The sequence below is a fragment of the Trichosurus vulpecula genome, chromosome 7, assembly GCF_011100635.1.
Source record: "Trichosurus vulpecula isolate mTriVul1 chromosome 7, mTriVul1.pri, whole genome shotgun sequence".
NCBI lineage: Eukaryota > Metazoa > Chordata > Mammalia > Diprotodontia > Phalangeridae > Trichosurus > Trichosurus vulpecula.
The window spans coordinates 63144727-63170801 of record NC_050579.1 but is presented as its reverse complement, the minus strand read 5'-3'; the positions used below and the strand labels follow the sequence as shown (position 1 = coordinate 63170801).

The 26075-nt window shown below is 40.0% G+C and overlaps 1 protein-coding gene across 1 annotated transcript in view; it reads right to left on the bottom strand.

The window, feature by feature from the left end:
* The window catches only part of VAV3 (vav guanine nucleotide exchange factor 3), a 309997-nt gene that overhangs the window by 133165 nt on the left and 150757 nt on the right, over nucleotides 1-26075 (bottom strand). The window contains 3 exon segments of the mRNA XM_036768194.1: nucleotides 1167-1189; nucleotides 19256-19356; nucleotides 22167-22268. Of these exon segments, the coding sequence (XP_036624089.1) occupies nucleotides 1167-1189; nucleotides 19256-19356; nucleotides 22167-22268 (226 nt within the window).

Sequence of the window (26075 nt, the reverse complement as noted above, 5' to 3'; positions counted from 1 at the left end):
ATCATTTAGTCCAACTCTTTCACCGTACAGATGAGGAAACTGAAAGCCAGAAAGGTAAAAGCAGCTTGCCCAAGATTTTTATGGAAATTATTTATATGCCCCTGGAGGAAAGCCAAAGAACCAATGCAAGCTCTTTAAAGGCAAGTTATTTTTTTTCCTCCAAGTCAACCATAACTAGCTCAGTACCTTGTATTTTTTTGGGGGGGGGCGGGCAATGAGGATGGGTCATACCTGTGATTTCATTGGTGTAGAGAGCAGTGGTTCTCAACATTTTTAGTCTTCAGATCCTTTCACATTCTTAAAAGTTATTGAAGACCCCGAAGAGCTTCTGTTCATGTGAATTTTATATGTATATACATATATATGTATATATATATATATATATACACATATCAATAGTTACCATATTTGAAATTAAAATGCCTTATTATTGTGAAAATAGTTTTGACCTCAAGTACTCCCTGAAAGTGTCTCTGAGGATTCTCTGACTACAAGTTCAGAATTGCTGGTGAAGGAACTCTTCTCGCCAATTGATATCAGCCACTTCTGAATAGCCATGGGGGACTGAATGGTTAAAGGGACATATCCTGGGTCACCGGGACAATGTGTCATAGGTGAACCTTAAATTCCAGTCTTCTTTTCTCCAAAGCTGATTCTCTATGCCAAGGTGCCTCTCTCACCTTGCTCAGTGTAGGCACTTAATAAATGTTTGTTGAATTTAATTAAATGGCATTGAAGCATCATCCAATCCACTACTCTATCCTTTATACCATCTGGTTTCTATTGGGTAGGCAGCCACATGTTAGAGCCATATCGTTGCTTAAGTTTTGTTTTCTGAACCATTTTTAAGAATAGCACTTCAGCTTCAATGTAGGCATGCTAATGTTATAACCATCAGCTTAGGTTTTCCCATATTTCTATTCATCTGTTTTAAAAAAATCAGAAAAGAAATTTCAGTAGAGACATGATGGCAATTGGTGTGACTTTCCCCCTCCCATGATCTGACCGGTGCAACTCATTCAAATGTATTTGGCTGCTCTTTTCACCTCTGGTATGTCCACATTTTTTTAAAAAGAAAAAAATGTACATTTTGCATTTAAAAGAACGATTTCTGCTCAAGTTAGCAAACAATGCAGAAAGCAAGCATGTAAAAACTTTAATCTTACCTCAGGTTTGAGCGTTCCTTGTTCTGAAACAAATGTAAAAATGGGCATTGTCAGTGTAAGCAATTGTGTTGGATTAGAAATCTCAGCCTGGGCTCTGCAGCCTGCTAAAACACTAAGGCTTTGTTTTCCTAACTGATACCTGTAATATATTTCCAGGGTCCCTGGGGCTGGGCTAGTTATTGTTTTGCAACTCCGGTTCTCTGACCTGATTGGCTTGCCAGGAAAATGACTCAGAACTCTAAATGGCTTGCTTATAGGCTATACTTAACTCTCTGAATTGCTTATTAAGCAGTGTCAAATAATTAAACCACAAAAGCTGCTCAAGTAGAGGGTTTGCATTAACTTTCTATGCATGAGAGAAAGCTGTCTCCTCTCAACTTTATTACCTTAAACCTGGCATTAGGTTTTTAAACTCCCCAAATTGCTCCTACGTGCCATATGTTTAGGTTCCCACTACAAGTTAAACAATGAAGACTAAGGCACTTTAACACTTTTGATTATGTTTGTACAACTTCCATGTCTACTTGACCCAACTCTGATCTAAAGAGAATAACTGGAAACCAGCATTGGATTGGGATGTCAATATTCTCTCCTCTTTTGTGACTTAGGTAAAATTAGAGATTTGCTCTTGACCTCAGTGTGCCCATCTGTGAAACAGGAATAAGAATCTTTAGTGACATCGTGAAGATGAATAATGGTTATAAAGTGCTTTGAGATCTTTAGATGAATTCATGCCACAGAAGGGCAAAAGCAGGGTCACACATTGCCTCTTCAAAAGCTGACAAACAGGATTAGGCGCAGAAAGACATTGCCCAGGTTGGCCAATGGCTAGGCTCTTCAGCATCCCACATCCTGGACAAACTCAGTGATCTTCTTTAGCTACCCCTGGGCACTGGGGAAATGCTATTTTAGCATGATACAACCTCAGGTCTTTTCCACCCCAAAATGATTCCATAAAGAGAAAGCAGAGGCAAGTTAACAGGGAAGAAAGAAGAGAGACCTAACGAGATGTTATATCTTTTGGTAAGGGGGGCAGAAATGAAAGTGTAAGTCAAACACACTAAGACTTCTAGAGGAGCCTTTGCTCCACCATCAGCTGGGTGACCTTGAGTAAGTCCCTCAAATTCCCTGGATTGGATTAGCTGGTGGATACGATTTCTACAAACCCTTAAATTCACATGACTTATGAATTCTAAGGAGCCCTATAATCAGAATTCCAGGGAGGGACTCCCACTGCAGCGTATACCTAGCCAGCTGTAACAGGTTCACACACTGAACCTGCCTGAGGCTAACAGAACGAGTTTTCTTTCGCCTTTACCTTTTTTCCCCCCCAATCTCCTTTTATTTTCTTTCTAAGAGAATATTCTTTATTAGTGGGAATAGGGGAAAGGCATAGACTGAAAGTCACCTTCCTTCTAGAGAAAACCATGTGCCTGAATGCTTTTCATCAATTTCAAATGCAAGTCACCTTGGCTTTCCCAGACTGGTGTTGTCCAGGAAAGCAGTTCTGCCTGACCCTGAACCTTCCCTTTGCCCATATCCCAGGGAGAAGAGCTCCCTGCTGATGTGGAGGTGGAAGCAGCACCTGTCCTTATAGCACCATGTCCTGGGGTCCTCTTTTGTCCCAGCAGATGAAGGAAGCAGCTGCTGTCTACATTAGCACCCTCCTGGACATTTAAGGGGGCCAGATAACAACAAGGTGACTGATGTGTTTTGGATTAAACCAATTTATCCTTGGTGATGAGACAAAGTGGTAGCTGCCTACCACCACCACATTTCCTATGCATTCACACACACTGGAAATGCATTCTCCCCTCATCTTGAGCGATCAGAATTCTTAATTTCCTTCAATGCTCAATTTAAGGGTCACTTTTTTTGTCCAGTCTTTCCCCATCCCCCCTGTTGTTACTGTTTTCTCCCTATTACCTATCTCCATGAGAATATAAGTTCCTTGAAGGAAGGGACTGTTTTTTTTCGTTTTGCTTGTATTTGTATCCCCAGTGTTTAGCATGGTGGCTGCCAAATATTAAGCACCTAATAAATACTTGTTGACTGGGTTTGACTACATTTTCTATTTTCCTGGGACAATGTAGGCTCCTCCAAGCCCATATCAATTTTTTTAATCTTTGTACCCTCAGCTTTTAAGTGTCTGGCAAATAGTAAGTGCTTAATAAAAGCTCCTTGACTACATGTTGTAGCTTCCTAATGTGGAACGTTTTATACCATTTTATATCATTTTTAATTTCAACCAGACACAGAGCCTGAGTTAATGAGTAACTGGATGAAGATCCAGGACCTGGACTTCTTTGTTCTCTCTAAAAGTTTGCTCAGGAAATACCCTTACCTCTGTCAACAAGGCCAGGTTAGACTGACCTAAGGATATTCTTACCCCAATAGTCATTAAAGGATGAGACCCTAACCCCAAGAGAGATTACCTTGCTTAATATTCTACAGATATATACTATGTTATGGAATGTAATGAGACACAGAGACGCTGGGCTGTAGTTTCAACTGACTTTTGTCAACATTCTTTACAACCCTATTCCATTAAGGAAAATCCTCTTCTTGTATCATGGTTAAACATACATGGGGCTCATAAACATGAGGTAATACAGGCTTGCTAGGTCTGCTAAAATAATGTATATAAGTTTTCTCATTCCTTTGTTCAGACAGCCAGAGCCTATGCTCTGACTCCTTGTACGTACAAGTAAGCTAGCCTAGCTATGCTTTAAGGGAAAATAATAAACAACATGGATTTTTCTATCACCTAGCTCTGTTGTTTCCTTCAACCAAATTTTCAGGTTTAACACTAATAAAATACAGGCCCTTCCAGGGCTGCTTCAGTTTTTTTTGGGGGGAGGGGTCTTTGTATCCCTAGCACCTAGTGCAGGTGCTTAATACATTAAAAAAATAAATAATGAGTGAACTGGTGAAAGAACTTGTTTGAATGTAGGGGATATATCAACTATGGTGAGAAGCCACAATGAGCAAAAATGATAGGTCCTGAATCTTTCTTAATCAACAAGCATTTATTAGGTACCTATTATGTGCCAGGCACTAGTTTTTGTAAGTTGGATATAGGGGAGGAGGGGCTTCACAGCTCTGTCCTCTGGAGCCAAGCAGACCAAGGCAAATTTCCCTTCCACACTTGACCTTTTCAGGCTCCATGGCTGGTCAGGGTTATAGAATATACCATTCTAAAGGTAACACAGAACATTGCACAGATGGGAGGAAGAAGTAGGCAATGATGAAAGGTGGGGCCAGATCCAGCCTGGTACTGTCTGCTGAATTATACTAGCTGAATTTCATTCCTAGAGAAGGATGTTCAGCAGCAAATTAATGTGACACTTTCATAGTGAAAATACAGACAGAACAATTCTTAAATCAAAGTCGATTTTCTTTCTTTTTGCCTTTACCACCAGGGAACATTCTGTCTTATTAACATGTGAGATTCCTGATTCTAGGAAGGCCAAGGAAGCCGAGTCACTTCACCAAGCTTAGCTTACTTGGGGCGTAGTCAAACAATGGAAATCAAGCTTCCCTTAGAGAGCTGAATTTACAACTGGAGTGCAGATCAGCTGGATGCCCTGTTTAGCCGCATTGTATGCTAAGCTTTCTCTGAATTCAGAATGGAGCAGTCTCAGTGCACACTTCTCTTGTTTGCCCAGAAAGACCTAAAAATTTTATAATGAATAAACTCTCTACTTGTCTGAAGGCTCTTGTGGTTCCTGATTAAAAGAATATTCTAGTCCAAAATGTGATCTAAGTGCCTGTCTACTGATGTGTTCTTTGCAAAAACCTGCTCCTGATTGCAAAGTTTACAAAGCCCATCATTTACCTCCATCTGATATCTTATTTGCATGCAACTGACATTATAATTTATAACACTCAGATTCAAGACTCTTGTCTCCCAAGGGTACAGTTACCCAACAGGGCTGCTAGGCAAGACCTAACAGTGTGAGGTGGAGATCTAAATATTGGAACAGCTACCTCACCTGAACACTACCCAGGAGAAGAAGTCACTGTCTTGAGATATCCCTCACATTCTGTCTCACCCCTCACTTCTCCTGGGAACATTCCCAGCAAAGTCATTCCATTCTTCAAGTATCCAAAAGTTTGTAATCCTTAATTCATGTTTACCCTGAAGCTCTGCTCCTGAGGTTGCAATGGATCCAACAGTAAAATATTTTTTACCCTTTCAAGAATCTTGCAGGGCAGTGACTCATAACCCAACTTCCATTCTTTTATCATGTCCCTACTGGTTCTGTGAAGTTTAGAAACAGGAGGTTCCTTAGTTGTTCTGGAGCCCGTGAAGAACAAAACCTCCAGAATCAAAGTCAGAACACAGTTGTATGTATATATTTGCCTAAGGGAAGTGATTTTTCAAGGAGGTTTTAGGCTGACTTTTCAAAATTAATTTGGTTCCATGTAAAAATCTGCTATATTAGCTTGGTTCTATCACAGCTATCTATTTTTGTCTGCTATTAGAAAGTGTCTCTTTCTCAAAAGTAAATGAAAGATGACAAAGAGTAATGGTTATAGAGCTGGCTTTGGAAGGAAGACCCAGGTTCAAATCCCTATACATACTGGTTAGGCTGTGTGACCCTAGTCAAGTCACTTAACCTCTTAGTGCCCCAAGCAACTCTCTAAGATGATAAGTTGCCAAACAAATGTCCACCCTTATTGGAAGAGGGGGTGCCCTACCCAGTGAAATTCCAGATGAGGACCAGAATAAATTAATGTGTGTAAATAGTACAGCAAGCTTTCATTCAAGGCAGTGTGGTTCAGGGGAGTGTGGGCTTCAAAGTCTAGAAGACCTGGGTTCAAGTCCTTCCCCCACACAATACTGGCTATGTAACCCCAGACAAGTCACCTACCCTACCACAATATAAATTACAGGCCAGCAGCATCAGGGGAGAGAGTTTGCACAATGGAAATTCCTCCACACTAATGAAAGCACCACAGGAAACAAAAATTATTAATGTGGTTTTTTCCAAAAAGTTTTCATTTGGGCTATTTTCTGTGAAATATTTAAGTGGAAAGGCAAAAGGATGGATAGAGCTTTGGGGAAAAGCTGCATAAATGTTATGCACATTGAGTAGATGCCATAGCATTCTGTAAAATGTATTATAGCATTTTGCATAAACTGTAAATAATATTTAGAAGTTGTTTTGTATTTCAAATCTTGTTCAGGAGTTGTGTCAGGAATCCACCAGCTGATATCTCATTTCTAGTTCACTTTAATGATGATTTATACCTAGTTATTGGGACCCTAATGTGGGAATTCATTTTCCCTTTTCTTTTAAAATTGACTTAAAATTAATGATAATTATAGCTAGAATTTATAGATGGGGCTTTAAGGTCTTACAAAGCACTTTATACATGTTATCTCATTTGAAAAAAGGGGAGTTTCTGATCTATGTAATAAACCAAGTGCTAAAGTAATAAGCTAAAGAGGAGAGAGTTCTATTATGACTATGGAGGTGACATTCCAATCAAGCAGAACTGGCTCACCCAGGGGGCATCCATGCTAGATAGTTTGGTTTTTGGTTTTTTCTTTTTGTTCATGGCTTTCTATTCATTTTTCTCCTTCTGCAACCATTTTCCCCCCATTTGTTTAAAAAAGAAAGAAAGAAAAGAAACTTAATGAAACCCTGAGTGATTAAAGGCATGCTTTCTGTTGCTCTGTTTGAGCCACCCAACACAGGACTCACTGGACTGGACTTCTATTTATGTTGTATTAAGTTACTGAAATATACATATATATGTATATATATATATACATATACATATATATATATATATTTTGATTATGACACACACATAAAAAAACACCCCACCTTAGCACAAACCCCACGCCTGATGTAGGCCAAAGGCCTGCTGCTGTCCCCAGGGGCAAAAGGGGGCAGGGGATAGAAGGGATTATAACCAAATTTAAGAAAAAACGTGCCCAAAAGCAGGCTGAGATACTTCTATCCAAATGTAACAATTTTATACAAGTGTTTTCTAACCTATCAAACATTCCATCGTGCTATTTTTCATGCTTTTATGGAGTAAAACATAGGACTTTTAAGGTTTGGAAAAGTCCATTACTGATTCAAGAATGGTTTAAATCAAATTCACAAAGATGCTCCCTTTGCACGCACCAAGTCCTCACTAAGTAGTTCCCAGCCATCAGCAGACCAAGCCACACTCTTCCCAATGCAACAGCAGCAGAGGCAGCTGTCCTAGATAATCAAGCAATTAAGCCGATAAGAAATGGGAATCTGTTAGTTACACATTGCAGAAGCTGAGGCTTTCATTCCCACTAAAGGAAAGGTGGACCAGCTTGGAGTAGTCTGCTCCAGGAGGCTTTGCTGGCAATTTGATTCCTCCTTTTATAGAGAGAAAATGTAAAGCAAGCTGTATTGGGTAAGCCTAGGGTAAAAGGGGACAGCAGAGGCTTTCCTCATCTATTGGACAGAAAGCAAGGCAGAGACAGTCTGTCCCAGCAAGCAAACTGCAAACTGAAGCACTGTACCAAGGGGAGGTTGGCCCAGACTAATCCTGGCCCTGTGGTGACTTGTTGAGAAAGACTAGTGTAAAGGTGCCCATGGCCATTGTTCAGATTAAGCCATTGGCAGAGCACACGGGAAGCTATGGGAGAATGTGTTTATGCTATTGTTCACTTGAGGCCAGAGCAGGCTCAGCCCAGTCAGAGGAGATGGAAATGGTGGCACTGGCCAGCTTCCTACCCCATAGGCATTAGCATGGGCTAAAATGCCCACTCACTCCTCAGCTGAGTATAAGAGTTCTCCACTTCACTTTCAAGCCTTCTCGTGAACAGAAACACACCCAAAGAACTTAAAAGGACTCCTCTCCTAGGTCTGTTATGCTCCAACTGTTACTCGGACACAGATGTGTACAGACACGAATGGAATGAATAGATGACTTTTCTCCCCTTGTAAAAGCCCCACCCTTCTGTTACAAGTACTTCTTGTCTCCATAACAAATTAGACTAGATCAAAACAAGGATTCACATAGATAGTGGGACTGGACTCGGGGGCTGGGGAAGAAAACAGTCATATAGGGCTAAACTTCCATAAAGGAGTTTCTCATGTGCTTTGTTAAGTGCTAAAGGGTGAAGGACAGATTCTGAATTGGAAGGGATACTCAGCACCTCTTCCTCATTTAAGGCATAGTGAAGTATAAAACTCTGGACATAGGAGTCACAAAGACATAGGTTTACATCCCACCTCAGACACTTACTAGGTGACCCTATGCAAGTTACAAGTCATCTGAGCCTGTTTCCTCAGCTATAATGGGGATAACATCACAGAATTAATGTGAGGATCAAATGAGATAATGTATGCAAAGAAGGACGTAGGTGGCACATTGGATAGAAAGTTGGAGATGGAAGGGCTGAATTCAAATCCTGCCTCAGATAATTACTAGCTATGTGAACCTAGGAAAATCTCACCATCTCTTTCAGCCTGTGTCTTCATTTGTAAAACAAATAATAATAGGACCTAGGTACCTCCCAGAGTTGTTGTGAGGGTCAAACAACATAGGTAAAGTTCATTGCAGAACTTAAAGTGATATATAAACCTGACCTATTGCTATTTTTCTGTTACCAGGGAGGAAAATGAGCCACAGAAATGCTGAAAGTCACACAGGTAGCAAGCAATAGAGACCAAATCTAGTCTTCTTACAGTGGCTCCATGGTAATATGTCCTACAAAGTCACCAAGATTTCACTAAGCATTTTCTCTGAGAGAAAATTCAGATAAATTGAGGAGAAAATAATGTTAGTTGGGGGAGGGGGATAAAGGCTGTTCTGTTGGAGTTAAGTGCTTACTGAGTGCTTGCTGTATTCTTTCTTTATACTGGGGTAGGTGCTGGGTGGCACATAAAAGGTGTCTACCACACAGCCCCAGCCATCAAGGAATCCACGGAATCAAAGGATTGAGAGTTGGAAGGCACCTTAGAGATCTAATCCAGTTCCTTCATTTTACAGATGAGATTCAATGAGAGAAAGGTGGATGACATAGCTGACCAGCAGGAGAGCCAAGACACAAACCCAGGTCCTTGGAATTGGGGTGAATAAGATTGCACACATGAAATAATTAGCAATGAGCAATGCAATCTAGATAATGTCAGAAATGTCTAAGGGTAATTCCATGGAACTTAAAGGAAAATAGAGATTCATGAGGGATTGAAGAAGAAGTATACCTGATAAATGTTTAACAAGGGGCTGGGGTGAGGGTAGGAGTGGAGGGAACATATGCCACACTTTGAAGTTTATTCTGCATTATTAATACTTTTTAAGGTCTAGACAATCAACAAAACAATAAATCAAGCCCTGATTTGTAGCATTTGTGGATTTCTGAGGTACTCACATTGAAAATTGAACAGGTATTAACTACAAGCTCGCTCTAGCATACCCCTGGGTTGAAATGTTCAGGAAGGACTTCATGAGAGAGCCTCTGGAGAACTTGAGAGGGACCAGTGAGATTTCAGGGGTTAGAGAACGGAACAGGGCAGGGCAGGAAGAAAGAAAACTATAAAGTCAATATGAAGAAAGATAATGTAGACAGATCTAAATGGATCTCAAGGTTTTGTTTTGTTTTTTTTTTTCTCCCAAGTAAGAAGGGTTATCCTCATCATGACATGATATTGAGTGCCTTGTATAAGGAATCTTTTATAAGATTTTGGGCCACACCCTAGGGCCTGATTGGTTGTTGGTTGGTTGCTGTCCTTTGTGCTCAGTGTATCAAAACAATATCACTATGTCAGGGTCAAGGTACAGCAAGTCCGACTGTGGCTTATCAGACCAAAATGAGCTCAGAAAGTTCTACCACAGATGAGGCACAAACAGTCCATATGAAGATCTGGAGTAGAAATGTCTCGAAATTTGCACAGTTCACATTATTTTTGAGCAACTGAAATTCTGCTGAGCTCATAGAGCACAGTGCCTTCTTTGATGCAGGCACACCATGCTGGGTGATCCTGTGCCAGTGTCAACCATGTCTCACAATCTATTCCAAAATTCATCAGAGAGACCTTGAGAGTGTCCTTGCATCACTTCTTCAGACTCTATGTGAGGGCTTTCCTTATGTGAGTTCTCTGTAAAATGGCATGTGAACAACATGGCTAGCCCATTAGAGTTGCACTGTCTGTAGCAGAATTTGAACAATTGGCTCAAGAAAGGACCTCAATGTCCAGAGCCTAATCTTGCCAGGTGATCTTGGGAATCTTTTTTTTTTGAGGGGGAAAAGCAAGGAGATTGGGGTTAAGTGATTTGCCCAAGGTCACACAGCTAGCGAGTGTGTCAAGTGTTTGAAGCTGGATTTGAACTCAGGTCCTCCTGACTCCAGGGCTGGTGCTCTACTCACTGCGCCACCTAGCTGCCCCCAGAATCTTCTTAAAACAATTTAAATAGAAGTCATTCAGTTTCCTGGCATGGCATTGGTAGCCTGTCCAGGTTTCACAGGCATACAACAATGAATCAGCACAATGGCTCTGCAGACCTTTAGTTTAGTAGTCAGTCTAATACCTCTTCTCTCCCATAGTTTCCTTCAGAGTCTTCCAAACACTGAGCTAGCTCTGGCGATGAGTACATCAACCTAATCATCTATGTGGACATCCCTGGAAAGTATACTGCCAAAGTAAGTGAACTCATCCACAGCACTCAAAATTTCTCCATTTGCTGTAACCAATGGTTCCACGTCTGGAGGAGAACCTCTGTTTTCTTGGTGTTATGTCAGGCCAAAATTAGCACAAGTGGCAGAGAATTGATCCATACTCTGTTACATCTCCACCTCGAAGGCTGCACTGAGTGCACAGCCATCTGAGAACAAAAAGTCGAGCACTAACCCTCCCTCCACTTTAGTCATGGCTTGCAACTTTTTCAAGTTAAATAATTTACCATCAGTGTGGTAGCTGACTTTGATACCATTTTCACCCTGGTTAAAGGCATCTGACAACATCACTGAAAACATCATGCTAAAAAACTTTGGAGCAAGCACACAGAGCTACTTTATACTCCATTGGTGACTCAGAAAGTATGAGAGTATCATCCACTATCTAGAACCTATACGAGCATGCCATCATGAAACTGGCATACAAGACAGATAACTTCTCTGTGCAACCAAATTTTTCCATGACCTTCCACAAGCCCTCATAACTGACAGTATCAAAGGCCTTGGTCAGACCAATAAACATTGTCTGTTCTGCTCCTGGCATTTCTCCTGGAGTTGTCCAGCAGTAAACACCATATCAACCACTCCTCAACCCTTTCTGAAGCCACACTGGCTCTTCGGTAGATGACCTATTAAGGAGGACTCTGACAAGAATCTTGCTTTCCTTTTCTTTTATAGAGATGGACAATGAAGACACACTTGAATCCCTGGGGGAGAACCTCCTCTTGCCATATAACCTGGAAGATTTCAGTCAGCTTTTGTATGAGCAGTGGACCCCTTGCCTTGTAAATCTAAGTTGGAATAGAATCAGCAACAGGCGCTTTACCACACAAGAGGAGCCTTAATCAAATTTCATATCTCTTCTTCAGTTGGAAGTTCAACTAGAGAGGGATTGACTTCAATGTGAGGTATACAGTCAATGCCTTCAGCATTGGTTGATGAACATACTATGTTGGGAACATAGTGGAAATGTGCAGCCCATCTCCCCGGGATCATGTCCTTATCACTAATCAATGTGGTTCCATCAGCACTGAGTAGTTGAGATGCACCATAGGTCTTTGGCCCATAAATAGCCTTTAGGGCATCATATAAGTGCTTTGGACTGCTATTATTAGCATAAAACTGAATTTATCTGCCTTCTTGCTGAGCCAAGAACTTTGTATCTCTCTAAACTTTGCTTGCACTTTACTTTTGATGGAGTTAAACACTGTCTTCTTAGGTATGGATGAACTATCCTGCTGGTAAACCTTGTGAAGTTCTCAATTTTCATTTAGCAGTTTCTGAATTTCCCTATCATTTTTGTCAAATCAGTTTTGATATTTGAGAGTGTTCTGGCGCAGATGAATAAATGTGGGGCTGCACACCAAATCTTTGAAAGCTGCCCACTCATTCCGCTCCACTCTTGCCAATTCTGCGTTGGCTCAGCTTTCCCTCCATGTTAGCAATGAACTGTTCACACTCAGAGAAGCACTCCAATCAGTTGACATTAAGTCTTTTGGTAGTCTTTTTGCCTTGGGGCCACCACTTTTGCTAAATGAAATGTTTACTTTATAGAGGATAAGTCTATGATTGGTCTAGCCTCCTGTGCCACATTTCACCTTTTTTACTCTCAAATCCTGTCTGTCTCTTCTCCTTACAATGACATAGTCTATTAAATGCCAATGTTTGCTTCAAGGGTGCACCCACAGTTTTATTGCATTTGGGTATGTGGAACACAGTGTTGGCAATGAGAAGGTCATGAGACACACAGGTTTTCAGTAGTAAGTGTTGCTGTTTCCAACTCCACTCCTCTCAAGGACTCCCTGCCATGTCCAATAGTCTGTGCCCACTCTGGGGTTAAAATCACCCAGACTTATAGGCTTGTCCTCTTTTGGCACATTGATGGTGAGAGTCTCCAGGTCTTCATAAAATTTTTCTTTGACCTCATCAGCATTCATTATGGTGGGAGTATATACATTGATGATGGTGGTGGGGCATTTTCCTGCAAATGGCAATCGCCTTGTCATAAGCCTGTTGTTCACTCCTTTCGGGAGGCATACAAGCTTGTTGACTAGATTAGTTTTGATTTCAAAACCTATGCCAGCTTCACAGTGCTCCCCATCATTGTGGCCACTCCAGAAAAATGTGTATCCAGCTCCAACTTCAGTAAGCTGGCCTTCATTTGCCAGCCTTGTTTCATCCAGGACTGCTATTTGATACCTGCTGAGTTCTCTTGCAACAAGAGCTATTTGTCTTTCTGATATACTGGGTTTCATGTTGTCCATAAGTATGAATACATTCCATGTGCCAATGATGATAGAATCGTCTTGACCAAAAATTTTGTACATTTTTTTTGTTTCGACCTCAGGGTAGGACACCTACCTGCCACAGTAAGCAAGTGAGGGTTAGGTTAGATGAAGCAGACAATTTTTAGGGCACCTTTTTAGTTCCTTCCTCACACTAGGAGGTAAGCAGGGCATTCCTTTAAAAAGGCTGCTCAGAGAACCAGGGGACTACAGAAATCCACTGCTGCTTCAATCTAGTGAGAAGACAACTCTATGGCCTGGGATGCATAAGTGCAGGGTTATGACTACAGCTCCTAGTATATCCACAACTGCTGCTTCACCACTTGCCCACTGGTACAAGATTTTGAAGGTAAAAATGGTATGAGTGATATCTTTTGACTCATGCATAAATTAGATTTAAGTGAGGTAGAGATGCTAGAAGTCGTCAGGCTCACTCTCTCGCAGAGTCATTAAAGTCCAGCAGCAAGACAAAAGTCCAGATGACTGACAATCGGTTTGGATGCAGTGGATGACCTTGGCATCACTGCTGTCTAACCAAGCTCTAAGTTCTCCACAGTGTCTGCTTCCACCATCTTCCTGGCCCATTGGAACAAATTGTTCACATTTGCCTATTCCCGCCAGGGAAGTTTTCACATGCTTGGGGTTGCCATCCCCATCAACTCATCAATGGGTTTGAAGCCCCTCAATTACCCTCAGCCAGGTTCAGCCATGGTTTACCAGGGTGTGGCCACTGCGTGTGCTACAGCTTCTTGGAGCCATAGGTGAGAGTTTGGTAGCAGGTAGATATCAAAGGTCAAAAGAAGCCCTGAAAAGAGCTCAGCAGCCCTCACACCAGAGGTACTAGTCTTCTTTGAATACCCATATACCCCAACCTTTGGGTCTACCAGTTACATGACCTGGTGGGTAGGACTTATCTTGTGTCCTCTGGTTATATTAGTTTTCTCTCTTCCATTCCTAGATCATAGTTCAGGTAAAATTCAGGTAAAACTTGTAAGAGTTAGAGAGAAAGTGGATAAGATGTCCCTTTTCTTCTCTACTAGCTAAAACACGGCATAAGGAGACTATATCTGACCCCCACCTTTCCCCATTTTAGTCTGGGTTCTAAAATCATCCTCGGGGAGAGAAGCTCACCCCAGCCCACCATCTGGTAGCTTTCTATCTTCATTAATTATTCTTGTTAATCAGATGCTAAGCTCTATTGTTTCCATGGTGTTGAAGGATAACAAGAGAGCACTCTTTAAATAGGCCCCTGCTGGAAATTTCTAATGGTCCTGACCCACTTCCATGTCTGATATATAGTGGGGTGGATGGTCTCTTGTCTGATAGGAGTGGCTTTCCAAGAAGAGAGGTCTGCTCAATGACTGAAAGTCCTCAGGTACAGGAGGCTATATCTTCTGTTAATATAGAAACCTTTTTCTTCTGAGAGAGTTCCATACCTGGGGTAAAGCATGACCTGTCTAATACTGCTCTACAGAATCATAGATTTAGAGCTGGAAGATAGCTTAGATTCTATCTAGTCCAACCCTGTCCTTTCACTGATGAGGAACTGGGGCCTGATGAAGTTAAGTGACTTCCTGAAAGTCCCTTAGGCACTACTGGGGTAGAATTTGCATCCAGGTCCTTTTATTTCAAATCCACTGGGCAATGCTGCCTCTCAAAGATCACTCCCAGCTGCCTTCGGTAATGGGAGGTTTATAACTATAAATAGCTACACATCTCCTTAATTTTTCCCTTCCCGAAAAGGCTCAACCTTCCCAGAAGGTTTAACTGTTATTCCCAAGCAACTCTGGGGAAGAATAAAACTGTCAATACTTTGAGCCACCCATGTATTGCCAATGTTAATATCCAGATGAGGGGGACAGCACAAGATGCCCTTTGCCATCTCAAGCCCATTCCCCAGGGAAATGAGTGAATAATGAAAAAGGAGCTAAGGATCAAAGGTGAAGGAAGGATGTGGGGGGGAAGGAAAAGAGGAGAATAGCATTCTTATTTTCTTTTGTTTTTCTCTCCAGTTCAAGATTCTGCTAAGATAGCCACCGAAATGTACTGCCCTTGCTATTTGACCAAACCCTCTATCTTTAGCACTCCAAACTTGAAAAATTGTCATGTAGATCATAATGGGACTTGGTGGTCCAAAGTCATTCGTGCATGTAGATGTACTTGCTGTCATTTCAATAGCCTATTGCTCAAACTTTCTAGGATCAAGTTAGAAAACCTCATGTAGACATAATGCTTAGCACAGTACCTGGCTTAATAAATGTTCATTGATGACTTTAAAAATATTAATTTTCTCTAGGAAACACGACAGCTACTCATAACCAGTTTCTGAACTGTCTAGGCTTAGTTACTTGAATAAAGAGGGAATGCCTCTTTCAAGTCTTTTAAAACTTCTTAAATTTGAGATGTTCCAAAATTATAAATTTGCGCTTTTTTTAAAAGACTAAGTCTCCCTATCTTGCCCAGGCTAGAACTAGCAACTCAAGGGATCCATTAGCCTTAGCCTCCCAGAGGGTACAGGCTATGTACTACCACACCTTGTACATTTTAAAAAGACTGATATGAGGTATAAGGCTTACATATAGGATCTAATAAGGAAAAACATTTCCAGGAAAAAGATCAATGTTTTTTTAAAGTCATTTTACTTTCCCTTTCTCACATGAAAAACACTGAGAAATTTTCAAAGTTAATCCTCATATTTTATTATCCAAAATTAATTTTCACAGTATTAGAACTGTCACCTTCCATAATAGCTAATAATAATAATTAGCATTTACATAGTACCTCAAGGTTCATAATGTACTTTACAAATATTAGCTCATTGTATAACAACCCTGGATGGTAGGTGAGGAAACTGTGGCAAACAGAGATTAAATGTCTTTCCCATGGTCACCCATCTAGTAAGAGTCTGAGGCCAGATTTTCAATCAGATTCTTCAATATTTCCAGGGCCAGTGCCCTATCCACTGTGCTACCTTCCACTGAAGTTCTACTCCAAATCCTTATAGTGAAGTGGAGATAACACAGGGTCCTTGAAGATTAGAAAAGCAGAGTATAAGCTCTGGAAAGTGTCAATGGACAGACGCAATAATGAACAGTATATCTATTGTCCAAGAATTATCCTAGCTTAGTTCAGAGAGACTCATCTCCAGGATGGCATAGAGGGATATATATATATATATATATATATATATATATATATATATATATATATATATATATATATATATATATATATATATATATATATATTTGCCTACAGCAACTCCACAAGACTATTTACCCCCTTGTGGTTAGTGGGGATTGCAATCTGCATAAGTGGAGGGAGTATCCATATCAAGGAAAGCACATATCCTTGAGGTAGTCTCATTATATCTCATTACATTATCCTTTGCCATTTACAGGAGACAAGTGGAGGAGACAATAATAAAGGGTTCGGAATGACAAAAAAAGGATTTTATTTTTGATGCTGGAGGTGATAGATAGCCACTAAGGTTTACGAAGTAGAGGGTAACATGGTAAGACCTCCACTTTGGAAGGTAAACTTGGGGAGAAACTTGAGTTAGGGAGATCCACCAGAAGGCTATTTCTACAGTCCAGATGAATAGAGGTAGTTCTATAATGTGGTGGGGCCATATTGCTAAACTCATTCTCAGTGTCATGTTATTCCACTGTAGGAAAACATAAATCGAAATTTGTCACTGTTTCTCCTGATCCCCTACTGGTGTGCTTCCCAGTTGCATAAAGCAGCCACAAGGATGCCATTAATTCTTAAACATAAAACATTTACTAAGTGAGAGGGCAAAAGCAAGAATAAAATAACCATGTCACAACATTTAATCGGTAGAATGCGAAAGCAAGAATAATCAAAACAGAACATTCACTCCCAAACCTAGGTCGTTCTCCCTCCAATGCACACAGTGTCCAAAGGAAGTATGGGCACAAACTGACAAAAACTAAGCAGTGGAGAACAAGTGTGGAGAAGGCAAAATACAACAGTATGTCTGACTACTTATTAGATTTGATTTTGAGTTTTTTTTAATTTGAGAATTTAATTTACATTTCATCTGCTTCCTGTTCTTACATAGAATTAACAGCTGGCCTTTCACTTCAGTACCTAGCCCAATGTCTTGCAAACATAAAGAACTAAATAAATGTTTGCTAAATTTAATTGGATAGAATTTTATATCTAGAAAATTATGATTCATATTTTCTAATCTATTAAAACTGTACTTAAAAAAATAAACCTACATAAAACATCAATTTTAAAAAGAAAAGTTCCCCATCATTTACCCATGAAACAGTAGCATTATGCAGTAGACAGAGGGTGAGCTAAGAGTCAGGACTATATGGAGGATTTCAGTCCTTCCTCTTACACTTCATAGTTCTGTGTCCATACGCAAGACACTTAACCCCTTAATGCCCCCAATCTACTCGCTAAGACTCTAAATCACAGTAAAATTGTTGAGTATGGATTCCTGGAATAAGTTCCCACACTGATGAAATTACAGATCCAGATTGTCTCTCTCTCCCTCCAAAAAGCACTTAGAAAATTCAAATAACAAACTAATCAATCAACAAGCATTTGTTAAGTGCCTACTATGTACCAGGCTTTGGAGATACAAAGATGAAAAACTAAAATGGTCCAAATAGCCCTTACCCTTATGCCACTTACATTCTACTACTGGCCCAATATCCTCATTTTTGCATATAAGAAAACTAAAATTCAAATAGATTATATTACTTGCATAAGGCTACACATCTAGTTAGTAGCAGAGTCAAGAATGGAGCTCACATCTCTTGACTCCTAATCTGAGTACTCTTTCCACTACACCACAAATGTCTATCATTTAATACTATCTTCCTTGTGAGTTGTTTGAAATTAAGTAGCTTCTTATGATATGAGCATTAAAATTTAATTTCCAAGACCCAATATAATTCACTCCTCTTCCCATAACAAGTGTCCCATTATCTGAACCTAAATGAATCTAAAATGAGCTCATATTCTCTATTCTACTCTTCACATTATCCAAAATAATTCAATGTCCATTGCTTCCTTGGGGAAAATCAAAGTTTGACATGGCTGCCTTTTGAACTCAAGTGGTTAAAGTTCACTTTCTTGCGTTCAAAAACTTTGACTGATTTTGAAAAGACTTATTGATAAAACAGAGAAACTCAAGGGAAAAGGACAACAAGAGAAAAGAAGAAAGAGAAAGAAGAAAGAGGCAAGAGAAGGAAGAGTGTTAAGGGAATCCAGGGCGGGGGGGCAATGAGAGATAAAAGCCTGCTGAATGCATAATTGCAAGCAAACCAAAAGATCCTAAGAGCCTATGTCCCCCTTGTCTGTCTCATGTAACAGGAATGTGACATTCCTTTTTTTTTAACCAGGGCAAAGTTTTAAAATAAGACTTTAAAAAATGCAATCTATGTCTTTGATGTTGGAAAAAGATAATTAATTCAATTCATTAATTCATGAATTAGTCTACATATGATTTTTGCCCCTGGCAACCAAATAGAAGGACTGCTCCCAACCATCTAGAAGGATCTGGGAGAAATCTAATAATCCAATGCAATGATTAAGTCTTTAGTGTGTGTGTGTGTGTGTGTGTGTGTGTGTGTGTGTGTGTGTGCGCGCACGCGCGCATGTGTATGTGTGTGTTTGCATATGTGTTGAATTCATTAATTCATGAATTAGTCTACATATAATTTTTGCCCTTGGCAACCAAATAGAAGGACTGCCCCAGACATCTAGGAGCATGTTAGAGAAATCTAACACTCGAATATACCAATGATTAAATCATTAAGATGGATGGATAGACAGATAGATGCTACAGAAAGAAAAATCTTTTTTCTACTTAGAAGAAAGTGATGTGTGATAGAATAAGGCTACAAGGTGAAAGAAGTACTACTTACATATTTTCTAGTAGCTTTTTTTTTCTCTCTAACATTTAATTTAACAAGGATAGGTCACATGAATTTTAAGCTTCTACTAATTGTCCTTATAAATGGTAGTTTCAAAAGCATATATGTTACAATAAACACAAATTAGGGGTAAATTAAGCCTTAATTATGTTTAGCAAGGTTTATGTCCTAATTAAAAACAGTATCACGACAATAAAAATGACTTACCACCTGAATTAACTCTGCCACAATTGTCTAATCTTCCTAAACATTCTTTGTGTGCTCTGGCGCCACACTTGAAACATAAATAGCCTTGATAAAATGTTCCTCTGAAAAGTAAAATTAGAGAGTGATACATTAAAGGTGATAAATTCTCTCTATATATGAAATCATTAGAACAAATGAAAGAAATTAATGCCGGTCTTATTCAGTCATTTCCAGAAGGAGAAGAAAGCCTAACTGAAAGCTTTGAGGAACTGATGTCAATTTGGAATTAGAAGAAAAGGCAGTAAACTCGGTATACTCTTTGACCAAGAGTTATCATTACTAGGCACATAATCCAATGACACCAAAAACAGAGAGAAATGTCCCTTAGATAGAAAAACACTTTTTTGTAGTAGGAAGGGTCCCGAAAGAAAGTGCGTGCCTTCCTATTGGGGAATGGCTAATCAAATGGTGCATAAATGCAATGGAATATTAATTTATATGATTGAATATGAGTAAATTCATAATTCCCTGAGAATCACGAGAAATTCAGAGAAAATTTGGAAAACATATACAAACTGCTTCGGGGTAAAATAAGCACTATAATTTACATGATGATGAAAATATTGAAAGAGAAAACAACAATGCAAAATTCTGATAAACACAGTAGCCAATCATGATCTCACTGGACAAAATGGTAGTAGATTATAGATGTGGAATGAGGCATACATTGTCGGACATGGCCAATGTGTTGACTTGTTTTATTTAACTGTACTTGTTACAAGGTTGGGGGGGGGTCTTTTACAGGAGGGAATCATTAAGAAATGATAGCAATAAAAAATAGTATCAACGAAATATTCCAAGAAAAGACCGAGAACGAGAAAATAGAGAGGAGACAGTGAGTCAAGATTGTTCAGGAACAAGAACCAGACTGTTAAGTCAACATTTCTACCAAATTTAACTTAAACATTTATTAAGTGCAAAACATGTTGTTGGAAACTGGGAATTCAAAGGTGGACGCTACACAGACACTGCGTTAATTCAACGGGGATGGGGAAGGAAAGTATAATACATGCATGAGCAAACCAGGCAAAGTTCTATGGTAATTGGGAGGTAGAGAACATTCTCACATAAGATAGAGGAGTCAGAAAAAGATTTATGAAGAACATGACATCTGATATACAAGACCAGAAGGAAGTGAATGGCTTAAGTATGGAGATAGTGGGGGAGAAAGAGCTCATTTAAACTGTTGGAGATAGTCTAAGCAAAGACATGGAGATAGTAGATTTCAAGCCAAGAATGGGAGCATCTTAACTGGAATATACAATACATAAGATTAGTACGAGACAAAGTTGTAAAGGGACATTGGAGTCATATTGTGGAGGGACTGGAATTACCAGAAAAAGGAGTTTATATTTTACCTTGATAGGCAATCATGCACCACTGAAAGTTTGAAAATCGAGGCAACAGGTATTTAAAGTACGCTTTTTTCTAGGACTTTGTAAAAGAAGGAAGAGATGATGATGGCATAATGGAAGGGTTTTTAAGGATGGGAGAGACCTGGGCATGTTTGTACAAAGAAGGAAAGATGCCAATAGATGAGATACCAAAGATTAGAGGAAGAGGGGGAATGATTGAATAGGCCTGCTCACACAGGTATTGAGAGGAGATGGATCCAGAGGACAAGTGGAGCGACATCTTCATCAGAGAATGGAGCAAATGAAAAGAGAATGGAGGCTATTGAAAAGAGATGTTGAGTATGGAGTGGAGAAGAGAATCCAATGACAACTGACCTCTATTTTCTAAATTGTTATTGTTTGTCTTTCATTCTGGAAGAGGACCCATAAAGTAAGAAGCAAGATCTCCTTTTGGAACAGTGTAAAGCATGAGGGAGTAAATCTAGATAGAATAAAAAGATTGCTAGGCAGCAGTAAATGCCCAGGTGAGATTAAATATCCTGAATTCAAAGGGAACCAAATTGGCACTATCGCGTGACTTTCTCCAGGAGCATTCAGTAACATGTAAATAAAAACACAGAAGGCGCTTGGTGGGTATAACCTAGCACTACCGTTTCACAAGGCATGTCTGGCAACATAAAAAGAAACAAGAGAGTCAAAGGTAGCTGATAGCAAATGGTTGAACTGCCTAAATGTGAAGTCAAGACTAAGAAAGGAGGCCAAAGAAAGGATGACAGATTGGGAGAATAGGGCACGTAGGAGAAGGTAGAGGTGTCAATGAGAATGAGGAATATATGTAGAAGGTGTGAGTCAGAAAAACAAATCCAAGGATAGGAGCTTTTAGTTAGAGGAATTCAGAGTTCTCTGTTACGGCAATAAAACAATTATGAGTGATGGCCATCCCTGATCCATACACATCAAGGATATGACCATCTCTGCAAACGGCTGAGGCAGAAGGAAGAAGGAGGTCATGGGAGATTAAGATATGAGTAAGTGGAAAGCCAGGCTTTGGAAGGAACATCAAAATGTTCATATCTTCATGAGTGAAGACAGGCATCAGGGTGGAAAAAACAACCACAAGTCAGACACTGAACCCTTTGAGAAAGGTAAATGACTGTAACAAGTTGAGCTGAGTGGTAAAGTCAGAATGATTGATCATCAAAGGAAAACAGGTTGTTGAATGGTGGCAGCAAGAGCACTTGGGAAGTAGGGGTAAAGAGAATGCTGCCTCCTTCTCTTCCCCTTTAACTGCTGTTTTAGAGGATGTGAGAAAAGAGCCTCCAGCACTGCAAAGGGTGGCGGTGTCTTCTGGTAAGAATAAAGATTTCTGGTAGCACAAGAAGATGGAAAGAATGTGGACAAATGTGGCAAAGCACATCATCATCAGCAGATAACATCATCCTTGCAAACCCCCAGAGAGCTTCAGTTTTCAAAAGCGTGCTAGGTTTCCCTCCAGCCAGGTGTGGAACAACACTTACCTCAGGAGCATCTGGCAGACTTTACAGGATGTAACCCTCGTGAAAGTGTGCATTTTGAAGTCATGAAAATTGGAGTCTGCATAGTCTGGCCTTATGTTAGATCTATAAAAAGCAATAAAATAATTTGATAAGGAAGTTTTGTGACCGAAAGCATCAACATACCACCAAAAGCTTAAATCCCAAAGGCACTATATTAGTGCCTTTTAGTTCAAGAAGGCCTCTTATATAACTACATACTTTAAAAAAAGCTTGCATTAAAAGCCTAATCTTAGAAACTATAGTTGCTAATTTTTTTAATAAAAAAACCAGAAATGTTAGAGGCCACAGACAACATCAGACAACATAATATATCAAACATTCCACTTCCTAGGGATGAACTAATCATTTCCCAGAGCTCAATGTTTGCAAGAAACTTTAACTGAGGACTATGTAGGTCACTGCAGCCCACCTGAAGGGGACAAGGGAAAACCAGTAGGTATTCACGCTGTTAGTTAATTATTTCTTCATAACCACATTACTTAAATATAAACCATCTAGGTGGGGGGTTTTGTTTCTAGGGAGCTCATCTCCTAGTATACATATGAATTGAAATATCTAAAAGCCTTTACATCATTCATTTTAGAAGCATAGGATCATCCCTGGAAGGCTGGAAGGCTCCTCGGAAGCCATCCAATCCAATTCTCTTATTTTAAAGTTGAGAAACCTGAGGCCCAGGACGGGCTAGTGGTTTGCCCACAGTCACCCAGGCAAGTGGTCATGAGAGGTAGGGTTTAAACAAATGAAGCATATTAAACAGATCCTAGAAGGATGGGGACAAAGAACTTTTACCTGCATAAGGAGTCAAAGTGCAGAAACTACCAGAGATGCTGAGATAGGTATATGGGATTTTATTTCTTGATTATATTTTCTCTAACTTGATTTCAACAGAAGTCGCAAGGCAGAGTGAATAGAGAGACTGGGGCCCTGAGACAGGAAAAAGTCAGTTCAAATCCTAAATACTGGCTGTGGGAGTCTGGACAAATCACTTAATCTCTCAATGCCTCAGGAAACTATCTTAGACTATAAATTTCAAAAGATATGCCAATCTGCATTGGTAGAGGGATTTTCCTCAATGAAAGTTCCCTGTATCAATAAAATCTGAGGATCTATCAAAATAAATTAGCTAATTAATAGATGGATGAATGAATATTTTGACACAGAAGATGGTTGCAGAAATAACAGAAAAGTCTTTTTAAGAAACAAAGTCATGCACAGAAAGCTAAGATAAAGTTATCCAAGACTAATATATTAGCTCCAGAGCTCTCAAGAGGAAGGAAGGTCTGAGATACTGACAAGGTAGAATTCCCTCCCTCTCTCCCACTCCCTTCATGTAATATAGCAATTCTCTGAACAACACAGAGCCTAGTACCTTGACGTAAGGAACCAGAACATAGGTATCAGGCCAGGCATCAATCTCAGAGGTGCTAAGAAAAGGCATGAGAGAAAGCATTCAAAGAGGCTATTGGAATAGCAGGGAGTGATGCGGAAGTGTCAGATAGGTCAGCCTTCTAATCTGCCTGTGGAATATGAGCATGCTAAAAATGTTTCTGACTTTTAAAGCCAACTGGGATTTTCCTTCTTTTTCTGCTCTCGTTCATGCATTCCTCTGCACACCTGAACATGGAGCCATTTGCAAAGGCTCCTCATTATGGTGTTAATTACAAATTACAGAGTTTCTCCTTGGGAAGGAAAAGTTGGAGCAAAGATCCAGGCTTCCAAGTGGGAATCCCTTGAGTTCATTCAGAGAACACTCAGTTCCTACCTCAATTACCATGGGGCACTACATTAGAAAGGTCATCAAAACCTATTTCCTCTGCCGAAAAAAGACTGCTGTTCATTTCTCTGAGTATTAGGTGTACAGAATTGCATAAAATGTCAAAGGAGGACTTGAGTCCTGGGAGATTGAAGGATTCATCAGCTCAGGTCTTTAACAAAAAAAGAGAGCCTTTGAGCAGACCCACCTGAAAAGTCTATCCCACACGAGTAAGCATTCCTTGTGTTTCGAAAAGGCTGCCTGAGAAACATATTAAATGACCTCTCTTAGGGTCATACTGGGAATATAAAACAAACAGAATTGGTCCTTGGCACATTGCCATTTAATTGTTTCATCAGTGACCTGGATCACGGATTGGAGATTGCATCCATTAAATTTCACACTGACACCCAGTTGGGAAGGAGGTGATCATGAATGCTTTGCAGGAGTCAGAGGAAAGACTGAGAAACATTCTTGGCTATATACTCCAAGGTACTAATTCATATATAAAGTACTTGGTGTGCATGCACACAATAGTTAGGTGTATGGATCAGACAGTGGCATTCAAGGAATACAAAATTATCTTATTCTCGAAGACAAAGATGAAAAAGGATCCTGTTCTTGAAATTTTGCTTAAAAATTATTTACAGGGTTAGAGATTCAGAACTGCAAGAGACTATAAAGGCCATTTGATACAATCCCCTCACAATAGAGATGGGGTAGCTAGGTGGTACAGTAGATAAAGTGCCAGGCCTGGAGTCAGGAAGACCTGAGTTCAAATCTGGTCTCAGACACTTACTAGCTGTGTGACCCTGGGCAAGTCACTTAACCCTGTTTGCCTCGGTTTCCTCATCTGTAAAATGAGCTGAAGAAGGAAATGGCAAACCGCTCCAGTATCTTTGCCAAGAAAACTCCATATGGGGTCACAAAGAGTTGGACATGACTGAAATGCAACAACAACAATACAATATGGATAAAGAATTGAAGCACTGAGTGGTTACCAAAAAGACTTTCCCCATGACACACAGCTAGTGTGCCAGAGTCGAGATTCAAACCCAGGTTGTCTGACTCAACCCAAAGCTCCAATTCCTGGGACTAGGAATGAAGTAATATTCCTAAAACAATGTTCCACGACACTATCATTGTCTTCCATCTTCTTTGTATGGGAGGCATTTAGGTGGCACCAAGGATAAAGCACAGCACTTGGAGTCAGGAAGACCTGAGTTTGAATTTGACTTCAGACGCTTATTAACTGTGTGACTCTGGACAAGTCACTTAACCTTCATTGCCTCAGTTTCCTCATATGTAAAATTGGAGAAGCAAATGGAAAACCAATCGAGTATCTTTGCCAAGAAAACCCCAAATGGGATCACGAAGAGGTGGACACAACTGAAACGACTGAACAATAACAATATCTGTCTCTGTGACCGAAGAAAAATCACTAATTGATCCATTCTTCAGTTTCCCCATCTGTCAAATAATCTACTCCATTAAGGCAGCATGATTTTGCAGAAAGAACAAAGGATTTAGAGTGAGGAGACACCTGGGTATGAACCCTGCCTTGGATACCTACCATCTGTATAGCTATAGGCGAATCACTGAACTGGAGATTCAATTTCCTCATTTGTAGAACAATAAGAAGAATCCCAGCAACCCTTCTCTCACTGAGGTCATTGTGAGGATTAAATGAGAATAGACAAGAAAGAATTTTGGGAAAAGTGAAAAATAACTGACATCTATACAGCACTTCAAGGTTTGCAAAGTATATTCTATATGTAATCTTTTTTGCTCTATTATCTTTTTTGATCATGGCAGGTTATCATCATCATCATTGAAACTGATTAGAGTTTTGGGGAAGAAAAAGGAAATATCTGCCAAAAGTGTGGAGTGGCACAAGCTGATATACCCACAACCCTTTGGAAAATATTCAAGCTGCTCTCTCTCTCTCTCTCTGTCTCTCTGTCTGTCTCTCTCTGTCTGTCTGTCTCTCTCTCTCTCTCTCTCTCTGTCTCTCTCTCTCTGTCTCTGTCTCTCTCTCTGTCTCTCTCTCTCTCTCTCTCTCTCTCTCTCTCTCTCTCTGTCTCTCTCTCCCTCTCTCTCTCTCTCTCTGTCTCTCT